Genomic DNA, 22,017 nt, shown 5'->3' on the forward strand with positions numbered 1-22,017 from the left:
AATTTTCTTAAATCTCGTACCGAAAAGAAACGCCTAAAATAATGTTGGACGGAGGGAGTAACATTTTGCAGGAATGTAATCAAATACAAACTCTAAATATTTTACAAACTCCAAACCATGATCTGCACCGTTAGAAAATGTTAATAGATGACAACAACAAAAAATGTCAACACAATATCAACGGTTGATGATGTGTTAATATCAAAATCTTAAAAATTTTACACTGTGTCAATATTGTGTTGAGGAGTTTAGAGTTTGTAGACTTTACATTTTATCATTACCGCATTTTGTATTGCTATATGAAAACAAATACTCCCTCTGTCCCGCTTTAGCAGTCTTAGTTACTCCCTCCGTTCCGTGGTAGTTGAGTCATTTTGCCATTTCGGTACGTTCCATGGTAGTTGAGTTATTTCCATTTATAGCAAAAGTCAACACATTTCTTATCTCTTACTTTACTCTCTCTTATTTTATTCTTTCTTCATCTCTACACATTTTTCACTTTTTATTTTATTCTTTATTTATTTAACTCATTTAACACAATTTTTCTTAAATCTCGAGCTGAAAATAAACGCCTCTACATTATTCTTTCTCTTTATTATTTCTCCCTTTTAATTATTTATTGTCATTTTTACAAAACAAAGGCTCAAAAGTAAATGAGATTGTTAAAGCAGAACGGAGGAAATAATTAAAATTGATTTAACTTCTACCAAATAACATAGCAGTTTAGCATTCATTTGAAATAAATTAAACGAAAAGTGGAACCTCCCAACTTATACCCACTTGATCCACATTTAATTAGAAAGACTTATTATGCGGAGTTGACGAAGACTTTGACTACCACGTTCCTCGTTGAGTCGTTCATGTAACAGAATTTAAACTTTCACATATTTCCCCTCAATTTTGAAAGAAAGAGCGACCAATATGTCGAAAAACTACGACAATTGGGAGAAGCTAGTCGGAGCCGTGCTGAAGTTAGAGCAGTTCAGGCAACTTGCTGCGCTCAACTCAACAAGTTGCAGCACCATCAGCGACGACGACATATCATTTTCATGGCTTGACGATGACGCCCCAAAACATCCAACACTCTCACTTTATTATGATGCAACATATACGGCAACCATTTGGGGAATGTTCCTTTCTCCACCTCAAGAAACAATACCAAGATTGGTACCTGGGGTAAGACAATAGCCCTGTCTTACGTTTGTTTCTTTTGCTATTACTACTAATTCAAGTGCCATTGTAGAAAGTGGTGTTTCTTCCGGTTGAAGCTAGAGAATTTATGATTCAGACTCAAGATTCTCCAGCGCAGGATTTTCCTTTCTCTAGCAACGATTCCGGGTACTTCATTGATCAATACTCATAATTCATGCTTGTTTTGCGTACTACTGCTATTACAAAAGAGCCTATCTTTTGCGTTGTATAGATTTTTATGAGGACATACATATTTTGTGGTGGCATATCTTAAACTAGTTTGAGGGGCAGGTTTGAAACAGTGGAGATCAATTCTTTTTCAGCAGTCGATATTCGAGGGAAGATCGGAACGCGTCTGCTGACCTCCAAGACCATTTATGGGGCGTATCTAATCTTTAAATTAGCATACGACCCCTATGATGGCGAGAGGGACAGAGGGAGAGAGAAGGCAGTATGCCGTAGTGATGGATGGACAGAATTCCAAATAGGAAGTTTTTATGTGGATGGCGGAGACAAGCAGGAGGTGGAAGCGCATGTCGCCGAGACAAGTAATCGGTGGAAGGGTGGTCTTATAGTTGGGGGAATCGAGTTTCGACCTCTTGTCAGCGTTAAGCAACTCTGATATCTTTGTGTTTTCTTTGTACATCATGTTTTATAAAGTAAGGAACACAAGCTTTATTATAAGGCCATGTTCGATTTCCTCATTTCAGATTATTCAATCGACAACATGAATACATGTATGTTTATCAATTTTATTCGACATATATAGCATGTGAATCACTAATTTTGATTCCAACACTAGGAACATACAAAGGAAATGAAGACTATTACTACATTAGTGTCTAATGACTAGTCATGGATGACATTAATTGAAGGGACATGGCTTAATTTATGGAAATCCTCTCCTGATTCCAAAACCCTCTTTCCCAACCCTGGCATGTTAAAAACTGTGACTCTTTTGAGACTAGAAATCCATCTCAATCCATCCGGAATCATCTCCAAATCCGGACAATTATCAAACTCTATCTCATAAAGGAGGGGCATAGCTCCTCGCTCCACCCTCCACTCCCTCAACCTTGGCAAACCGGTAAGCTCAAGCCTCTTGAGGCGATGAAAATCGGATTCACGACACGTCATCTCCTCCCCAACAAACGATCCCCATCTCAAACACAGTTCAACCAAGCAAGGAAGCTTTCCCAATAGCCCCATCGGATCATGCTCAATCCCAGAGCTCAACAAGTGCAACCGCACAAGCCTTGACCTAATGAAGTCACTACTCACCGGTAAGCGTTGTTCCGTCTCAACGGATATTCTCAAGTAATAAAGATTGGGACATGCAAGCAATAACTCCATCAGCCTTTCCTCACCTCTAAGCCGGCAGCCCTCTTCAATCTCAACAACACATATCTGTAGCTTGTTCCAGCTTGTAGCGATGGCATTGAGAATAACTAACAAGCTATCGTTGTCGTGTATTTCTGCTGAAAAAACCCTGAGATTCTTGATTGTTGTAGCACATTTTAATTCATGGACAGTGCTGTTGAACCCTGCCAGGCTCTCCAACTCACCTACACCCTCGGCCAATCTCAACCGATGATTTACAACCTTGTGGTCCTTCTCATAAGGAGGGAGGAACAAGTGTTTCAACCGAAACAACTCATTCAAAACATTAGGTACTCGAACATTCCATGAGCCAACTAAATCGATGGTATCCAAGTAGACCAAATTTCTTACAGACGACGGTAGCTTATCAAGAACACAATGTTGCAAACGAATACATCGAAGGAGAACAAGATCCGTGATTCCTTTCGGTAACTTCCCTCCTTCAAATTTGAATGACTCGATTACTAGCTCCCTTAGAAATTTGTATTTCTTGAAATCAACTATACTTTGTGGTGGAAATTCAATAACACCAAATTCAATGGCATCCCATGTTACATCATTGAGTATTCGAAGTGATCTTAAATGTTTGCTAAGGTATTCTTCTCTACGAGCTGAGTTTATAAGACGGCTGTGTTTATTTTTGAAATAGATCGACATATGTCGTGCTACTCGTGGTATGGTACTAAACCTCCCATCTTTAAACTCGGAAATCTCCACACCAAAGCCCTCATTTTCTCCTATTTTTATACATAGTTCTCTTACTACATCATGAAGTTTGCATGTATCAAATTTTCTTGTGGGTGCAAGATAATCCTCAGTTGTTTCAACTTGGACAAGGGACGTAGAGGTCAGCTCGCTTAAGTAGAGCTCTGCGACGTCCATTAAAGTTTCATCCTTTTGTCGAATACTCTCATTCGAAATCATGCCTTGTGCTATCCACATCCCATATACATGATCAACATCTATGCTTTCGTCCTCTTTGAATATACCGAGGTAGAGAAAGCACGGTTTCAAATAATAAGGTAGATTTTCATAGCTTAAATTTACCACTCCATCAATGCCACTGTCCCTTTTGTCGTGGCCGCAATATAGAACTACATTGAACTTCTCATTTACTGACTCCCAATCCTTTAATGAGTTTTTCTTTCTCAACATCCCACCAAGTAAACAAATTGCTAGCGGCAAATTGCCGCATTTCCCTACCATTTCTTTCCCAATTTTTTCGACAGATTTTTCTTCTGTTATGAATTCTGTATATCAAAATAATTATTGGTTATGTACCAAATAATACTAATGGAAAGAAGCTAAATTATAATTTAATCATTAACCACAAAAAATTTAAATATAACAATTGTACCCACTCGTACCCAAAATACCATTTCAAATCTGTAACATGATAATTATTAAAAGACTAATAGCCAGAAAATACACCAACTCTAAGCCAATTCAGATTTTTGCCACCAACTTTGGATGTAGAAAATACTTAAAACTTTTAATACGTAGTTAGTTTCTCACAATCAAGTAGTTAGATGATTAATTAGGTGAATTGTTTATTAGTAATTTCAAATTTTATTTTTATGAAACAATGTCATTTTATTCTAATTCTAGTTAGATATACCAACATGCGCCACATTGAATTCAATTTGAACAGGATCCAATTTTATGAGAAATTATAGATATCGACTCAACATTAATCACATCCTTACATGCTAACCTACACAGCAAGATTTAATAGTACTAAAATATTGATGACATGATAAAATAGGAGTTGAGCATGAACAACTGACCTGGATTGTTCCCATGAGGGAATGCTTTCTTCTTGAGCAATTCCCAGCCATCGTCCACATTGAGAAGCCCAACTTCAACCGGAAATCCAATCTCCGCTACATCCCTTTTTCTCGTCGTCACCAAAATCTTGCTCCGCAAATCTCGGACATAAAAGGCATGCTTCAACTCCTCCCAATCCCTAATCTCCCAAACATCGTCCAAAGCAACCAGGCATCTCTTACATCTCTGTATCTCACACAGCTGCTCGATCATCTCCTCCACATTCAGATTCCACACCCCTTCCTTCCTCTTCGGATTCAGCTGCTTCAGCACTCCCTCCAAAACCGACCGAACCCGGCATTGCTGAGTCACGCAAAACCACGCGAAACATTCAAAGCCACCCTTTTTGGCCTCAATTATTTGGTTGTACACCCTTTTCACAATCGCCGTCTTGCCTATACCACCCATCCCCCACACTGAAACAACCCGATGCTCTTCCTCGTCATCGGCCACTAGCGATACAAGCCGCTTCAGGTCATCCTCCTTACCGACAAAGCACTCGTCCATCTCAAAATTCGGGAAGGTTTTCCTCGTGCTGTCGGAGGCAGCTGAGTTTTCCCTTGTATGATCAATGATGCTCCTTTTTACGCCGCTTTCTTGCATCTCCTTGTTGATATGTTCGAGCTTCGACTCGATATCTGAGATCTCAACCGCTAGCTGTCGGAGAGAGTAGCATTCTGCGAGGAAGCAAGAGTATCTGATGATGAGATTTTTGAGGCCTCTTTTTCTCATTGAAGTGGCTTGGGCGGAGTGCATTTCAATGGCGGCTTCGGCTCTGTATGCGAGGCCTCTGATCTCGGCGATCCAGTTGGTGATGGTTTTGCTTTGGTGTCGCCTTGTGTCAGCGTCTTCAAGGAGATACTTCATCTCTTTCAGCTGCGTCTCGAGCGCCTCCACTGCGCTGCCAAGGCCGCATAAGAGCTTTCCTTGTTCGGAGATTAACATGCGGATTTCTTTCAGAGCGAAGCCAACTGCTGCATCCGCCATTTCTTGGTGGTTTGGTCTAACTTTTTTGTGAAATGGAAGCAGGATTGGAATGAGTTGATTAGTCAATTTATTAATCACTTTTGGTGGAGTTAAATGTCATTATTGTTTCATTATAATTCTAAATTAATTAATTAAAGAAAAGAAAGAAACTTTGATGGAAAAAAGCAGCTAAATAAATTAAGCAAAGCCGCGGGTATGAATTCCTTACTTCACCTGATCAAATTTGGCTCAAATAATATAGTACTACTAGCAAGATTGTTTTCGGATGTATTACGCCTTGTCTTAAAGAAAACAAAATCGGAATAACTTGATATGGCTGATTAGCTGGTCTAATCACTTTTCTTTTTACAGTAAACTATACTTAGATTAAAATATGAGACTTTAATTTGTATGGCTGACAAAAGAAGGAAGCAAAGCAAAGCATGCAATGGAGTTATTCTTTCTCAATGGTTAATAGAGATTTTGTGATGTATTCTAGATAGTCTTCTTTAGGTCTATATTAACTTTATCATTTGGTTCATTTTCTATACGAATAGGCTAAAATAAAAACAATTTTTGTAATAAAACTTTATTCAGAACTACGTTTAACGTGTCTTGTAGCTCAATCCTTTTAGTTAAAGCAAAGCATGCAATGGAGTTATATCACTATAAGTAATATTGCTAAATTTTAATACACAAATTTGGCATTATTTCGTTGTAAAAATTCCTAACGTTAGAATGTTAATTGGTATTTTCCCTTAATCATCAGGAAACTAATCACTATTTAATAATTTAAATGACAATTTTCAATGAAATTTTAATTGTATAGGATAATTGTGAAAATTATAAAAATTACTATGATTTACTTACTTAATATTTTACTTTAGAAATTTATGACACTAACCAAGAAGTCAGCCAAAAATTATAAAATAAATGGCAATTTTTCAATATCTAAACTATTAAAAAAGAATGATTATGTTAGGAAATATAGTCCGTTAGCCTAAATATAATCAACTAGAAATATATCCAATTTTAGTCCTTCATTTTTTAGTTATACATTTATTTTAATCAATTCCTCTTGCGCTGAAATAGATGAGCCGAACAGCCGCTGCATCTGCGATTCAGCTAATTGCAAGAGGAGTTTTGGTTAACTCTTCGCGCAAATCCGATACTTTTCCTCCTCCAATCTCAATTTGCTGTTCATATTTCCATAATATCGCGCCGAACCCCGCAATAGATTTCAGCCGTGTTAATAAACTAGATGATGCGCTTTGCCTGTTTCAAGAAATGGTTAGGATGCGGCCGCAACCATCTGTCCGGGTATACAACAAGCTGCTGTCAGTTATTGCGAAGATGAAGCACTACTCCATTGCCCTTAACGTGTTCGACGAAATGCGTCAAACGGGTGCCCCTGTAAACGAGTTCACGATGAACATCTTGATTGACTGCTGCTGCCTTTCGAATCGGACGGACTTAGGGTTTGTTATATTGGGCAGCTTTTACAAGCGCGGCTACGAGCCTGATGCTGCGACATTCAGCACTCTGATAAAAGGGCTGTTTTTGGACCACAAGGTTGCTGAGGCAGAGAAGCTCTTCAAAAAGATTCTGCTTTTGAAATTTTGTGAGCCTAGTGATGTTATGATTCTCACTGTGATAAACGGGCTTTGTAAAGCTGGACTTGCTGCTACTGCGCGTGAATTGCTTCACAGATTGGCGAGAACGAGGTGGAGACCCGATGTTAAGGCGTATAATGCCACAATTGACGCGTTATGCAAAAGGGGGATGTTGGATGATGCTTTCGAGATCCTATCTGTGATGATTCAACGAGATATTTCTCCCATTGTTTCAACATATAATCCGTTGATTCAGGGCTTGTGTGATGCTGGCAGATGGGAAGAGGTTAAAGACTTGGTGAATAAAATGGTAATCTCTGGAATCCCTTTAAATGTGGTCACTTGCACTATAGTTGTGGATGCGTTTTGCAAGGAGGGAAATTTGGAAGATGCTGAGGATCTTATTGAAATTATGAAAGGACAAGATATTCGTCTAGATGTTGTTGCGTGCAATGCACTTATAGATGGATACTGTTTGCAAGGGAAAATGAAGAAAGCAGAGGAAGTGTTTGATTCTATTGCACGTAGAGGCCTTAAGCCTTCTATCATTACCTATAACAGCGTGATCAATGGATACTGCAAGAAAGGGAAAATAAGTAAAGCTTGGGGTCTTTTTCATGAGATTCCTCGGCAAGGTTTGAAGTATACAGCAGCTACCTACAACACCATGATAGATGGATTGTTTGGTGAACGTAGATTTGGGGATGGCTGGAAGCTTTTCAATGACATGGAAGTTCAACAAGTAGCTCCAAATTTAACTACCTACAGTATATTGTTGGACCATTTGTGTAGGATGCAGCAAATTGCTGAAGCATTCTCACTTCTCCATACAATGAAGGAAAAGGGTTTTACTCCAGACGTAATTACATATGGTACTCTAATTCATGGTTTGTGCAAAGCCGGGCAGCTGAACTCTGCTCTGGAGGTTTTTAACCAACTTCCTTCCAGAGGATTGAAACCCAATGTTCAAATATATAACATGATCCTTGGCTCGCTCTGTCAAGAAGGATTTGTGGAGGATGCTAAATCTTTGCTTATTGAGATGGAGAGAAGTTGTTGTGCACGAAACAGTGTAACATACAATGTTATCATCCAAGGGTTGCTAAAGAAAAATGATGTCTTTAATGCAATTCCATTCTTGAAGGAAATGTGTGAAAGAGAACTCTCTGCAGATACTGGGACTATGTCCATGTTACTCGATCAAGTAGAAGGGAAAAATGAAGATGATATTCTTTTTGAAATGATTAAGAAAGTTGTGCCTAAAGGACTCCGTGAAGGATGATATGGTTCCTGCTCATTTGTAGTGTGAGATAGCGGGATTGAGGCTAAGATCTTTGAAGCAATTTTGTCGAAGAATGTAATATCCACAAAGCTACTTCCATAATCAGTTACCTGTCGTTATAGAAAGATATGAATAGCCTGCGGACTTTACAGGTTTAGAGACAATGCTGGCAGGTAACCAGGAGGTAGTATGGTTAGTCAACCTTTTCTTGATCCTTCAATGGATGCAGTTTTCTAAAAATTCGAAACAGAATTTTTGTTTTTCGTAAGTACTGTTCTTTTTTGCTAGGAGCTGGAGCTACAAACCTTGATATTCCGTCATCTGTATTTGGATCTCATCACCCAGAAACAAGTTCCTTCATCATACTAATGCACTCCAGATGCATCATATGCAGCATATCTTGTGTTTTGATTCACTGAAATGCATGAAGCACCCAAGCAGTGAGATGACTATTATAATCTTTACTGGTGAAGCACATTGTTACTCTAAAAACCAAGATCAGATTGTGGTATGAAATGAAACTGCGAGCTTTCTATCTTGATCTCGACACAACAGGGAGATAATCGCAGAGTTGAAGTACACCAGTGAACAGTCGATCACAGTTTTAGCAACCTCATTTTTCAAGGTATTAGTTTGACCTCTGGAAACTTGAGGATGTTATTGGTTGATGATAAATACAAGCACCAAAATTTTACAGTCTCCGGCATGGACTTATAGTTTAATTACAGGTTTATTAGCATTCCCAATTGTAAAAGATATTGAAAATATTACTTTTATCTTTCATATGTACATTTTCATGTTTATGTGTGTAAACTATATGATCGATTGTTTAGAATATATTGTTATTTCGCATACAGTTCATATATTTTATAGTAATTGTCAATTGTTTAGGGTACTTTTTCCTTGTTTGTTTAGTGGGTTGACGAAGACCAGAAGCGAAGACTCGCACTGAAGATTGTGTGATTGGCCACTCATGTTTTATTTCCACTACATTTCCTGAAAAATATTCCAATCTTTCTAAGTTGAAGCATTATATTCTAAAAAAGAAGATTTCAGTTTTATACTGAGGTGGGATGGGCAAGACCTACGACAATTGGGAGAGGCTGGTGAAGGCCGTTTCCCGCAGGGAGGAAGACAAGCTATTAGCCTTGACTAATTCCGTCTCCACATCACCATCTTCATCTTCCTCCCAACTCAGTTCTTCCTTGAGTTTTCAGTTTGGCCATCTTGACCTTCGACTAGTTATTCCAGACACAAGTAGATTGCCAATGGAATATTCTGATATATCAGTCGATCGAAAGGACTGGAAGGCGATGCTGCCACCTGGAAAACGCCAAGTAGTGTGGAGGTCATCGTATATGGTAGCACATGAGATGGTTTACTCAATTTTTTATAGACTTCTCTCTTTTATTTTTAAAATTTTGAGTTAAATACTACTCCCCTGCCATACAGAGCTTTTCTCTGGACAGGACTGGAAAGAACTGTTTCCTGCTCGGACCTATGAACCTCATCATGTCATCAAGAGGCTTTGATGGATGTTGGAGACTCAATGAGCATCCGCAATCCAGGTATTCACCAATCCTTGTAAGAATTTGTTGATCATCCTACATCAAGAGTTTATTAATCACAATTAAGATGTAACTAAGGCAGAAGCATATAAAAGATGAAATGTGACTGAGGCATATTTTCCAGATTCTCTGAGGTATATAAGCTCGAAAAGGCACAGGGCATCTACATCGAAGGCAAAATAAATTCAAATTGGTTGTCCTCGGAGAGTTGTTATGCTGCATACCTAGTATTTGGATTCGCGGAGATGTATGCAAACTTGAACTCAGCAGTATCGATTGTCAGAAACTTTTACAATGAATCAGGTCAAGACTCATTTATCTCAGCTCATTACAAGTTTCTGTTAGTGTGAAACTGTGAATATATATTCTGTATTGTGATATAGGAGTTTTTGAAATCAGGTATAGGGTATCCGGAGGAGCAAGCCAAGATGGTGAAGTTTCAAGAAGGAAGTGAGAGAGATGATGGGTGGATGGAAATACAACTTGGAGAATTTTATGTTGATGCAGGAGAAAATGGGCAGGTACAAGTGCAGTTGCTCGACACCAGTTGCTGCATCACGAGTGGCCTCATCCTCGAAGGCATTGAGTTTCGACCTTTCTAGTAACTTATTAAATCATACTCAAATCATAATAATGTCGTCTTCAAACAATGAAATGAGTTATTAGTTATTACTTCAAGTTTATATATCTTCGAATTCGAATTTGCTTGATAACTAACTAGCTATCGAATTTGCTGTCTGCTAGATCTGTATGTAATTAGCAAAGTAAATTAAATCGATTTACCTTCGAACCTGAGTTTCTTCTTTCAAGATTTTTGTTGCGAAATGCTATCAACACCAAATCTATTGCCCAATATGAACCATAGGGAGCTCTTCTAATTGATAGCAATGTTTGATGAACAGACACTTGAGGCTTATGAAACACGTAGCCGAGAATTTCCAATCAACTAAATCAGTGTCTTTAATTAAAAGAAACCAAAAAATCGTTCTCATGCATCGCAATTTCAGCACTTGAATATTCTCCAACTTGCTCATATATAACCATGGGTACCCGAGCTCCCTCAAGCTCAACTTTTTACGACCCCATGGGAACATTGACCGAGGAGCAGGTAGAGACACCCGCTCCGGCATAAAGTCCGACCTCGGGTTTGAAGAGGTTAGGGATTCAGATTGAGCTCGAGCCAGTTGACACCAGTGGTCTCTATAAACAACGCTATAACTAAGGAAAATTGAAAAAAAAAAAAAAAAAAAGTTTGATCAAATTCTGATCAATCTCGCAACTTTAAAAAATGAGTAATTATATCATAATTTTAACATTTTTCTCAATCGGTACCGCACAAAAAATTCCATCATGCAAAGTTTCTAAATTTGACATATAATACTCCCTCTATTCTATAGAAATTGGCATTTAGGGATGACACTGGTTTTAATGCGTGATTTGGTAAAGTAAGAAAAAGTAGTTGAAATTGTGTAGTGGATGATGGGCCCATAAATGAAAAAGTAAAAAAAAAATGAGAAAAAGGTTACCATAAATGGATATGTGACTATTTGTGTAGGACGGACGAAAAAGGAAATATGGTCAATTTCTATGGGACGGAGGGAGTACGTAAAATTAATAACATAATTGACTAAAATGTACTCCCTCCGTCCCGGATAATTCGGGTCACTTTGACCGGGCACGGGTTTTAAGAATTGTAATAAAAAGTGGGTTGAAAAAGTTAGTGAAACGTGGGTCTTACATTTATATATTAGTTTTATAATAAAATGTAAGTAGGAATGAGTTAGTGGAATATGGGTCTACTACCAAAAATGGTAAAAGTGAAATGAGATAAATTATGTGGGACGGACTGAAATGGAAAACTGGGACGAATTATCTGGGACGGAGGGAGTATTAAGTGTTGTAAATAGTTGAACTTTTACCACTAATTATGTGAAGACTCATTTATCTTGGTTCATTACTCTATTGGGCTCCATCTCCTTTATAATCTTTGAATTTTGAACCAAATTAATTGTGCAGCTCTAATTAGTCTTTAAGGATTGACTTCAATAGTCAGTCGCAAGCTGCACGATTCCATAAAACTGAGTTGTTGGGTTGTCGACCAGCACTATTCATATTTCATTTCAGTTTGATTTCTGATCATGGCTTATGCTGCTGTGATTTCTCTGAAAAAAACACTGGACCGCCTTCTCCATTCTTCTCATTTAAATCTCAACACTCGAAAACTCCTTAAACATGCATATAACCAAACTATATCCTTGCAGCAACTTCTCGATCTAAATGCTGTCGACCAACAACAACAAATCACACACGAAACCCACAAACTAGAAAATCTCCTCGAATTCCGCGAGTCCACTCACCTCCTCGATCAATCTGTAAGCTGGAAAAACTCGGAAGAAATAAGTCAAGCAATCCAATCCTTCTGCAATACGGTCGAGAAGATCACCGCAGAAATTCCCCATTTTTCGCCTGAGCAAGACCACGACCACGACAACGACAACGATGCCAAAAAGGGGACAGTTTCAGTCAATTACGACGAGGTTAGAGATTGTCTCACCAAAAGAACCAGGCCTAACGACTTCGGAATATTCCAGATCACCGGCGAGCTCGGCTGCGGTACAACCATCGCCGCCGCCGCCATTCTCCAAGATCTGAAGCACTGCTTCGACTGCGCCGCGGGGGTTCGCGTGGGCCCCATAAACGACTGCAGGGGAATCCTTGCTTGCATTCTTGCTCAGATAAACGCGCCTAGTATTGAAATTGAATCGCTCGGCGCCAAAGGAGAAGTAGAATTGGTTGAGTTTCTGTATTCGAGTTTGAAGGGGCGGAGATATTTGATCGTGTTGGATGATGTACGCGACGTGGGGATCTGGAACTTTCTGGAAAGTTCGTTTCCAGTGGAAGATAATGGAAGCGCGGTGCTGTTCACTACAAGGAGGCAGGAGAAGAAGCTGCTTCGGATTCGAAACAAATACATGTCTTACAACATGGCCTGCCGCGATCAAGACACGTGGTGGTATATGTTTCGCGCTGGCTTGTTTGGTCCCGAGGGCTGCCCTGCTCAACTGGAGGGACCTGGTAAGAAGATTCTTCACAATTGCAGGAGTCTTGGTATTGTCGTATTGAAGGTTCTTCTCCACCTTTTGAAGGCGGAGAAGACGGCGCATTACTGGAACCAACTAGCATCGGACCAACAAAATCCCATTTTCATGGTTGATGATGAATTATCTGAGGTAGGAGTACTATATTGTTCATTTTATTGATTTTGATTTTTAGTATTTCTTGGACTATTCTTGAATTGGATTTTATATGTGCCAGATGTGTAAAATTCAAGAAGATCTATCTACTGAGAGTTTCTCATTTCTTGATGAAGAGGAAAAAGGTCTACTTCTTGAGTTTGTTGACTTCTCTAAACATATAGAAGATATAAAGAAGGAGATTTTGCCCCAAATGTTCTTCCCTAAAATGTTGACTATCTCCTTCCTTGGAATGGCGGGGATTGGTAAGACCACGCTCGTTAAGGAAATATTCGAAGATCCGATGATCCGGTGCTGCTACGACCACCACTTGTGGTTGACATTAGGCCCTGATTGTGTGTTCGAAGAAATCTTGGTGGATATTCTTTCTCAAGTATGTCCGGACATTGATAAAGATGGAATAAAACAAGATGAGGATTTAGCAAAGAGATTGTGTGAAGAGGTATTGGATAAGAAATGTCTCATTGTTTTGGATGATGTGTGGAGCATAAAGCCATTGGAATACATGAAAAGGTTATTCCCCAATATCAAGGGTGCAGCCTTGGTAACAACTAGGCTAGCAAAAGTAGCACATATTGGAGTAGATGATCCTGTTTGTAAAATGCAGTTGTTAGATAAAGAAGAGAGTTGGGATCTTTTCTGTGAGGAGGTATTCAGACAAACGATATGCCCCATTCGGCTTGAGAAAGCCGGGAAAAAGATTGTGGAGAATTGTGAAGGTCTTCCTCTTATGATTGTCACGGTTGCTAGCCTCCTCTCTCGTGTTGAGCAAACCACTGCAGTTTGGAACGATGCAGCGCAGAAAAATTCTCAGATTTTCATGGATGCATATTATCAAATCTCAAAGGTATTAGTTTCAAGCTATAAGCACTTGCCTCAATACTTGAAAGTGTGCTTTCTCTATATTGGGATTTTCCCTCCGAATAAGGAGATCCCAACTTCCAAGCTCATTATATTCTGGATTGCTGAGGGATTTCTAGAACCAAATTCAGGCAAAACCATGCAAGATTATGCTGTAGAATGCTTGTTAGAGCTTGAAAGCCAAAGTCTAGTCATGGTTAGCCAGCAGAGTTCTAGTTTCAAGATTAAGGCCTGCAGCCTGCATTGTGTTTTCTGGCATTTATCCAATAATTTAGCAATGCAGAGCAATTTTTTTCGAGCCTTTAGCACTCTTGCTGATCGCGGAGTAGGGAATGTGGAGATGCAGCGGAGATTATGCATTCGAAATAGCACTTTATTGGGCATCAAAGATGTGCACGACTTGATTGCATCCATTTCAAGTACGCGTTCTCTGATATGTGCTTCTCCGTCTCATCAGTATCCAGTGCCAGTTTGTTTCGGGTTGAGGCTGCTGAGGTTGATGGATGCTCTTGCAATTCGTCTCTACGAGTTTCCCACTGAAGTAGTGGATTCATATTTCTTGAGATACCTTGCTCTTACATACAATGGGAGCATCCCTCCTTGTATTTCCAAACTGTGGAACCTTCAGTTTATTATTATAAGTCGGCCTCTCAGCATCGTATCATCTGCAGATTCGTCGTATCTTCCAATGGAGATATGGGATATGGAGAAACTGAAGCATCTTCAGATTGCAGGGAGCAACCTACCAGACCCTAATGGTAGTGTTGCATTACGAAAACTGTCAACTCTCATAGGCGTGGGCTCTCGTAGTTGTACCAAAAAAGTGCTTAGGAGAGTCTCGGGTTTGAAGAGATTAGGGATTTGCATTGAGCTCGAGCCTGATGAGAATGATGATCCCTATCGTTGCTTGAACAATATATCCCATCTCCGGAGACTAGAATCACTTAAATGTGTGGTTGTGAATCCTGACTTTATGCCAGAGCGGGTGTCTCCACCCGCTCCTCGTTCAATGTTCCCATGGGGTCTTAAAAAGTTGAGCTTGAGCGGGCTCGGGTACCCATGGGAATATATGAAGATAATTAGCAAGTTGGAAAATCTCGAAGTGCTCAAATTGCGATGCTATGCCTTTCAAGGACCCGACTGGGAGTTGCATGACGACGATGTGTATGCACTTCGGTTTCTTTTAATTGAAGACACTGATTTGGTTCGTTGGAAATTCTCGGCTACGTGTTTCATAAACCTCAAGCGTCTGTGCATCAAACACTGCTACCAATTGGAAGAGATCCCGCCTGAGTTGTGTACAAGTGTGGAAACAATTCAAGTTGTAGATTGCAACCCTATGGTTCAAAATTGGGCAAAGGATTTGGAGATGAGAGCATATGATATCAGTTCTTCATGGGATCATGCAACAAAATCTTGAAAGATGAAAGTCAGGTGCCAAGGTAATTCGTCATTCCTAAATACACCTAATTCAATAAGTTTAGAATAGAGTAGAAAAAGACCTTATCTTATTACAAAATCTGTTGAAATGGGAAATTGTGTGTTTGGTAAGCAAAGCTATAATTATCAAGGCGACAAGGCCTATTAATATTTTAGATTAGGTCCCAAAACAGAGTATATTTCTAACTTACAATGTTGTTTTGAATTTTTTTTTTTTCTCAAGTTCTGTTTCCATCTTCTCTATCATTTCCTTGTTGAAATTAACTTCCCCATCTAGATATATCCACAACCTAATTAATCTCAACGCCAAATCATTGCTCTTTTTTCCATTGAAATGAAATACTATGACAAATTTGTAGCAAAGAAAGAGCAAGGGAAAGATGATAAACCAAAGGAAGGCATAAACGAAAAGGTTACTGCTGCATCGGTAAAGAAGATGATTACATCGCACACTTCTTGATAACTAGGCTATGACACATATACATACTACTACTATCGAACCGAAGGACCTAGAATCAATAGCTAACCCTAGATGTCAGCTGACCAGTAGCGAACGCAGGAATTCGACTCTGGGGGGTCCAAATTATTGTCAACGGTTGTAGTGTATTTTTCGATGTTTGTCTCACATCAAATAGTTGTGGCATGAGTGGTATGAAGTTATGAGATAGTATATAGATAGATAATGATTGACGAATAATATAAGGATGGTAACAACTAATAATAACTCATACATATGTTCCACTAAATGTGAAACATTTATTTTCAGGATAAGGTTTTATTTATTGTTCTTTTATAAGTTAAGTAAAGAAATAATAAAGAAGAGAGTGAAAAATATAGTAATGATGTTGTTTACATTTTAATGAGAGTAATAAATAAGGGTAACAAAATTTATTGCAAAGTTTGTACGGAAAAAAAAAGATAAAGTGTTTGTAACTTAAAGTTAAAACTTTGTGCATTTGAAAAAATGGAAAATTAACAAAATAAAAAAGTATTAAAAATATAAAAGGAAAAATGGGAAGCATTAAAATTACAAAGAAGAGTTTTGGAAGCACAAAATGTGATAGAAAAGGCCTTAGGCAGTGACGAACGCAGAAGTAAATGTAAGTAGGAGCTAAATTTTAACAATTTATTTTAAAAATAAATTTATAGGTGATTTAGATTATTAATAGAGCTTTTATATAATAATATGTATAAAATATGAATAAAATTTAGAATTTTATAATGAAAAAAAGTTTAAAAAAATGAATTCATTAGGGGCTAAAGCCCCTCCTCTATATATGTAGTTCCGCCAGTGGCCTTAGGCGGAGTCAAACTCAAATCTCCGCAAAGAGAGCCAAAGTGCTAGCCACTTGTATTTCTAGCTTTTGCTGATCAGCAGTCATAACCTGAGGACGGACGTCTTGTCGTGTTGTTGGTGGAGAATAGGTTGTAATCCCCTGGCGGGTTCTCTTCCGGATCTTGTGAAAGTGGAACAAAGGGGTCTGAAGAAAGCGGTGGTTGCCCACTTGATCCAAGATTCATTTCTCCCGATGGAGGATAGAACTGATAGATCCACTTAATTACTAAGTTCGTCCATAAGAAGCAATCCGGTCGACGATAGGATTTTGTAAATAAGAATTTCAAAATATGGTAATAAAAATATAATTTATAATCTGCTTTTAAAATTAGAGCCCCAAAAATCGAATGAATTCAAATAAACATACTCAAATGGGGCTCAAAACGGCCGCTAATTCATTTTCTAATGAGGATGTATATAAATATAAAGAGTCTGAGAGCACCTTATTAATAGTCTTGCAAATACAGAATCAAAGATTATTATGCATGGTGCATGTCACAAATAGGTTTTCAAACATATAAAAAGTAGTCACATTTTCATTTCTTCTTCTTCTTATTCTTCTCCTCTGCCAGCACGTCGGGATGGTTAGATGCACGCATCCTTAGGGACTTGTAGCGCACCCCCATTTTATGATTATTGGGATGGTTCGATGATGGAGTCCCCAAAGGCGCCCTAGCTGAACCAACTTCCTCACCATCACTGACCAACCAAGTATCAAAGATTATGTTAATTAAAGAGTTTCATGTATATATTTTTTAGAATTAATATCATTGTAAATGAATTCCTACCTATCCTCCTCGTCTAATATAACAATAATATCATTGGAGGCAACCTCTTCCACAGGGTTTTGAGGTATAGTTTTCTTACGCTGTGAAGGATTAAAATTATAGTTAGTAGTAGTAATAGTTTTATACTAAGTGGTTTCAAAAAATAAATAACATACACTCTTTTTCATTTGTAGCATATAAATGAAGGGATTTAATTATTTCTATAAATAAAACGAATGTGATCGAGAGTTACCGCATTGCTAGTTTGACCCTGCTGTATTGCACCTGTGGGAAGCAGTTATGTGACTCAAAATGTGCAACATAGGAGTAGTTTATGCATATCAACAATGAAATGAAACAGTAATATAACTTTAGCTATATTGATTCTTACTTTCTTAGATTGACCAATAATAATATCTTTATTAGGGCTGGCAATTTTTGATCCAACACGATAATTCGACACGAATCCGCACGAAGTTAACCCGACACGAACACGCACGTTTAGGATTTGGGTCCTTATAGGGTCGACCCAATAAGAACCGGGGAATTTTGGATTGGGTTGGGTCAGATTTGGGTCAGGTTGGGTTATCCGTTAAGAAAAAAAATAATTATTTTGATTATTTATATTAATTAAAATAATATATTAAATTTTAATTTTATTTATTTCTATTAATTAAAAAATATTATAATTATAATTTTATTTATTTTTATTAATTAAAAAAATATTATAATTTTAATTGTATTAGTAAAAATATGATTAATACTATTATTAATTATTTTTATGATAAAAAAATATTACTGCATACTTAAATTTTATTAAAAAATAATTATTTTAACTTTATTAGTTAGATTTAATTTTAATATACTTTAGTTTTATTATTTGGATTTAAAAATTATTAAAATTAATTATTTTAATGTTTTAATATCTTATTTATCGTGTTCTATCAAATTTTAATTATATAATATCATATGTCGGTCGTTATCGTATAACGTTTATATTGTGTAGTAACTTACTATCATTAAAAGATAACCGATATTTTTTTGGATGACACGAAATCCGCACGAATCCTACACGACCGATATTTTTTTGGATGACACGAAATCCGCACGAATCTAATACGAATCTGTTTGGGTTGAACCCGATAAGAACACGATGATTTGGGTTGGGTTGGGTTGGGACCTGATAAGATTGGGTCAATATTGGGTTGACCCGATAGCGACCCAATTTGCACGATTTTCCAGCCCTAATCTTTATAGACAAAGAACATCAAAATTTTATGCAAAAAATTTAAAAAAATGTAACAATATTAATAGTAATATTAATCTAGAAATAGAACAATTGCTAGGCAGGGCCCCAAATGATCATAGTTTTATTTTTCCGGTGGATTTTTACTCCTACAACTGCGATGCCTACAAAAAACTTAATTTTACTACTACATGTTATTAATTTTCTTTGTATTGCAATTAAAACTCCATTTGTGTGAAAAATATATAAATTAAAAAAATATTGAAAATGTAAATTTCTTGTGGAAATTTACAGCATGTCACGGTATTTTTGTCCACCCATACAACAACCTATTAGCTATAGATATCTCAAAATAAAAAAATAAATAAATGTATTTGCATGCAAAATGGATGAAACCTCTATAATTACAAAAAAAAAAACACTTGTTGGAAACCTTACCTTTCTTTCCTTCACTCATATTCAAACCGCAACTCTGAAATTAAACATCAACTCCATAAAAACATTGTTATAATAAATCATGAATATTTATCAAAAAAATCTAAATACTATAATAATGCAAACAATACTTAGCTGAAATTTAGGCCATCCGCAACGCTATCTCTTATCCGTCTCTTAACCGTCTCATCTCTTCACTATTCATGGGCCCCACTGTACTTTTCAGCTCATCTCTTAACTAAGAGACAGCACCTGCAACCCTCCATCTCTTAACCATCTCTTAACCATCTCTTAACTATTCATTCAATTTCATTTTTTTTTTAATTCCAACAAATTCAATTAATAAAAAACACACTTCATTATAAATAAAATAAAATTACAATTTAAAATACATAAAAAAATAAAAAAGACATAATTAAAAAACTAGAAATTACAAATTGCACACTTAAACTCAAATAAAAAAAAATGGAGGCAAAGAAACAGAAGAAGGAGTTCTCTAGTGACGATCATCTAATGGTTGCCAAATTTTGCCCAAATGTGCTCCATTAGATCCTCCTGGAGTTGGGCGTGGGCGGTAGAATCACGTGTCCTTGCCCGAATAGACAACCGCTCTTGCAAAGACGGATGCACTCCCGTTCGAGGCGGACTACTTGCGGTTGAGCTTCCCGGGGTTTCAGGGTCGAACCAATTTCCCGCCTCAGGTCCTTCGTCGGCGACAATCATGTTGTGCAAGATTATGCACATATACATGATGTCGACCATATTCTCTATAAACCACTGTCGAGCCGGGGCTTTGATAATGTTCCATCGAGCTTGGAGAACCCTGAACACTCTCTCCACATCCTTGCGAGCAGACTCTTGCTTCTGCGCAAAAAGAGACTGCTTTTCGTCCGTAGGCCTGTTGAACGTCTTCACGAAGGTTGGCCACTTCGGATAGATGCCGTCGGCAAGATAGTACCCCATTTTATACTGGCGATTGTTAGCGACGAAGTTGATGGCCGGCGCTTTACCATTCAGAACATCAGCGAAGAGGTCGGAGTTGTTGAGCACGTTGATGTCGTTGTTCGAGCCGGGGACCCCGAAATACGCATGCCAAATCCATAGCCGGTAGTCGGCGACGGCCTCGAGTATAACGGTGCGGTGGGTGCCTTTGTGGCCGCTCGTGTATGACCCCTTCAACGCCACAGGACAATTCTTCCATTGCCAATGCATGCAATCGACACTCCCGAGCATCCCGGGGAATCCGTGCACTTGTTCGTGAAGATGGAGCAGAAACTGACAATCTGCGGTGGTTGGCTTCTTCAGAAATTCGGCGGTGAAGGCTGCCCGGACGCCTTTGCAGAAGTTCAACAAACAAAGTCGCCCAGTGGATTCTCCGACGTGCAGGTATTCGTCGAACGCATCCGCCGTTTGTCCAGTAGCAAGCTGACGGATCGCCGCAGTACATTTCTGGAGCGTCGTGTGGCTAGGACGGCCAACAGCGTCGAACCCTTCTCTGAAGAACTCTTCCCGTGCCGCCAATGTATTCGCGATATGCAAAAATAGCGGGCGTGACATACGGAAACGGCGACGGAAGTAGATATCTCCCCACACCGGGTTCGGACTGAAGTAATCACGTTCCAACCTTGCGGCGGCTTCCTCCCGGTTACGGTGGATGTATGTCCGGCGTTGCCTAGGAGGCGCGGCGGCTTCCTCCTCCCTACGTCGATCTGCTTCTAGCGATTCTTCCATTATTCGACGCATTTGCTCAAATGGATCCATAATTGATTAAATTTGGGAGAAGAAAAAAATAAAGGAATGATTTTATAGAAGTGATTGGAGAGGAAAGAAAGAGAGATGAGAGAATAAATGTGTGTTTGTGTGTAAAATGGAGAATGGAGAAGAGTATATATAGAATATATAAAAAAAAATTAAAAATTAAAAATTAAAAATATTACCGTTGTTCAACGGTAATATTACCGTTTTTTATTTTAATTTTTTTTTTTTTTTGAAAAATCTGATTTTTTTTTTTAAAAAAATTGAATTATGACGTCATAAATCCGACGCCCACTCGCGGGTCGGCGAGTGGGCGTCACGCCAGCAGCCCGCGCGCGCCACGTGGCACCGGGCGCGTGTCTCGCGAGCTCGAGACTTGCCTTGCCGGGACGCGTTGGGCGTCGAGACGAGACGGGAGCCGCAACGCTGTCTCGATGCCGATCTCGTCTCGTCGAGACGAGATCGAGTCCGCAACGAGGCAGCGTTGCGGATGCTCTTACCAATTAAGATGTTCTGTCTATGTTTCTTTCTTCCTTTTTGTTGTTTTTGGGAAGATGTGGCAGTCTATATATGTAAATTCATACATTTATTACTTAGGTTCATTTTTTATTTTGTACATTTGCAATAACATTTGTTTTCCTTATTATCTTCAAAATACATTTAATATTAGTTTCAAATTCACAAAGTGAGCATTGTATAGATCGATATAGACTTTAGTCACAGATCGGATGTGCTAGAAATACTATTGTTTATTTTCTTATACTTTCATAATGAACTTCAAATGATGGATCAAATTTATTACTTACTTCTTTAGTGTTTAAAAATGAGCTAAAATAGAACATATACTTGCTACAAAATATATGATAGGGCCCTCGAGCAATCCAAATCACGCACATGATCGCATCCAAATCTCTATCAATCTCCAAAGTATCTTTTAATAGTATTTGATTTGATTTTGCATATCTTTTGTAATCTTTTTAATATATTTTGCTTGCTTAGCAAGATAGGCTTTAGGGTTTAGAATTCTATAAATTATAGAATTCTCTATCATTTTGATTCATTGAGAATTAAGAAATAAAATACTTCTTTTCTCATT

The 22,017-nt window shown here is 38.2% G+C and overlaps 5 protein-coding genes across 9 annotated transcripts; 4 read left to right on the forward strand and 1 right to left on the reverse strand.

The window, feature by feature from the left end:
- Window positions 1–878: 878 nt before the first annotated feature.
- LOC125194564 (putative F-box protein PP2-B12) lies at window positions 879–1,955 on the forward strand. 2 transcript variants are annotated; one of them, XM_089056201.1, is made up of 3 exons: window positions 879–1,176; window positions 1,244–1,338; window positions 1,471–1,955. In XM_089056201.1, exons 1-3 carry the CDS (start codon window positions 922–924, stop codon window positions 1,811–1,813), a joined length of 693 nt encoding a protein of 230 aa, XP_088912327.1. In that variant the 5' UTR covers window positions 879–921; the 3' UTR covers window positions 1,814–1,955. The 2 variants fall into 2 exon arrangements, with proteins under 2 accessions (XP_088912327.1, XP_088912328.1); XM_089056202.1 differs by having other exon boundaries at window positions 882–1,176; window positions 1,483–1,955.
- A 40-nt stretch (window positions 1,956–1,995) lies between these two features.
- Window positions 1,996–5,385, reverse strand: LOC125194565 (putative disease resistance protein At1g50180). Its single transcript, XM_048092823.2, has 2 exons — window positions 4,359–5,385; window positions 1,996–3,821 (listed from the first exon to the last, which is right to left on the reverse strand). Exons 1-2 carry the CDS (start codon window positions 5,383–5,385, stop codon window positions 2,041–2,043), a joined length of 2,808 nt encoding a protein of 935 aa, XP_047948780.2. The 3' UTR covers window positions 1,996–2,040.
- A 1,032-nt stretch (window positions 5,386–6,417) lies between these two features.
- LOC125197308 (uncharacterized) lies at window positions 6,418–9,333 on the forward strand. Of its 4 annotated transcripts, none has more exons than XM_089057685.1 (2): window positions 6,418–8,884; window positions 9,175–9,333. In XM_089057685.1, the coding sequence occupies exon 1, from the start codon at window positions 6,457–6,459 to the stop codon at window positions 8,257–8,259; it is 1,803 nt and encodes a 600-aa protein (XP_088913811.1). In that variant the 5' UTR covers window positions 6,418–6,456; the 3' UTR covers window positions 8,260–8,884; window positions 9,175–9,333. The 4 variants fall into 4 exon arrangements, with proteins under 4 accessions (XP_088913811.1, XP_088913812.1, XP_088913813.1 ...); XM_089057686.1 differs by lacking the exon at window positions 9,175–9,333 and having other exon boundaries at window positions 6,418–8,451; window positions 8,548–9,163; XM_089057687.1 differs by lacking the exon at window positions 9,175–9,333 and having other exon boundaries at window positions 6,418–8,443; window positions 8,548–9,163.
- A 305-nt stretch (window positions 9,334–9,638) lies between these two features.
- Window positions 9,639–10,622, forward strand: LOC125197309 (F-box protein PP2-B10-like). The gene is made up of 3 exons (XM_048096038.2): window positions 9,639–9,827; window positions 9,952–10,130; window positions 10,227–10,622. The coding sequence occupies exons 1-3, from the start codon at window positions 9,760–9,762 to the stop codon at window positions 10,427–10,429; spliced, it is 450 nt and encodes a 149-aa protein (XP_047951995.2). The 5' UTR covers window positions 9,639–9,759; the 3' UTR covers window positions 10,430–10,622.
- A 1,336-nt stretch (window positions 10,623–11,958) lies between these two features.
- LOC125197064 (putative late blight resistance protein homolog R1A-3) lies at window positions 11,959–15,597 on the forward strand. The gene is made up of 2 exons (XM_048095761.2): window positions 11,959–13,057; window positions 13,143–15,597. The coding sequence occupies exons 1-2, from the start codon at window positions 11,966–11,968 to the stop codon at window positions 15,360–15,362; spliced, it is 3,312 nt and encodes a 1,103-aa protein (XP_047951718.2). The 5' UTR covers window positions 11,959–11,965; the 3' UTR covers window positions 15,363–15,597.
- Window positions 15,598–22,017: the final 6,420 nt, after the last annotated feature.

Source organism: Salvia hispanica, chromosome 4 (genome assembly GCF_029641045.1).
Source record: "Salvia hispanica isolate PSC_SH4W2 chromosome 4, Shi_PSC_v1, whole genome shotgun sequence".
Classification (NCBI taxonomy): Eukaryota; Viridiplantae; Streptophyta; class Magnoliopsida; order Lamiales; family Lamiaceae; genus Salvia; species Salvia hispanica.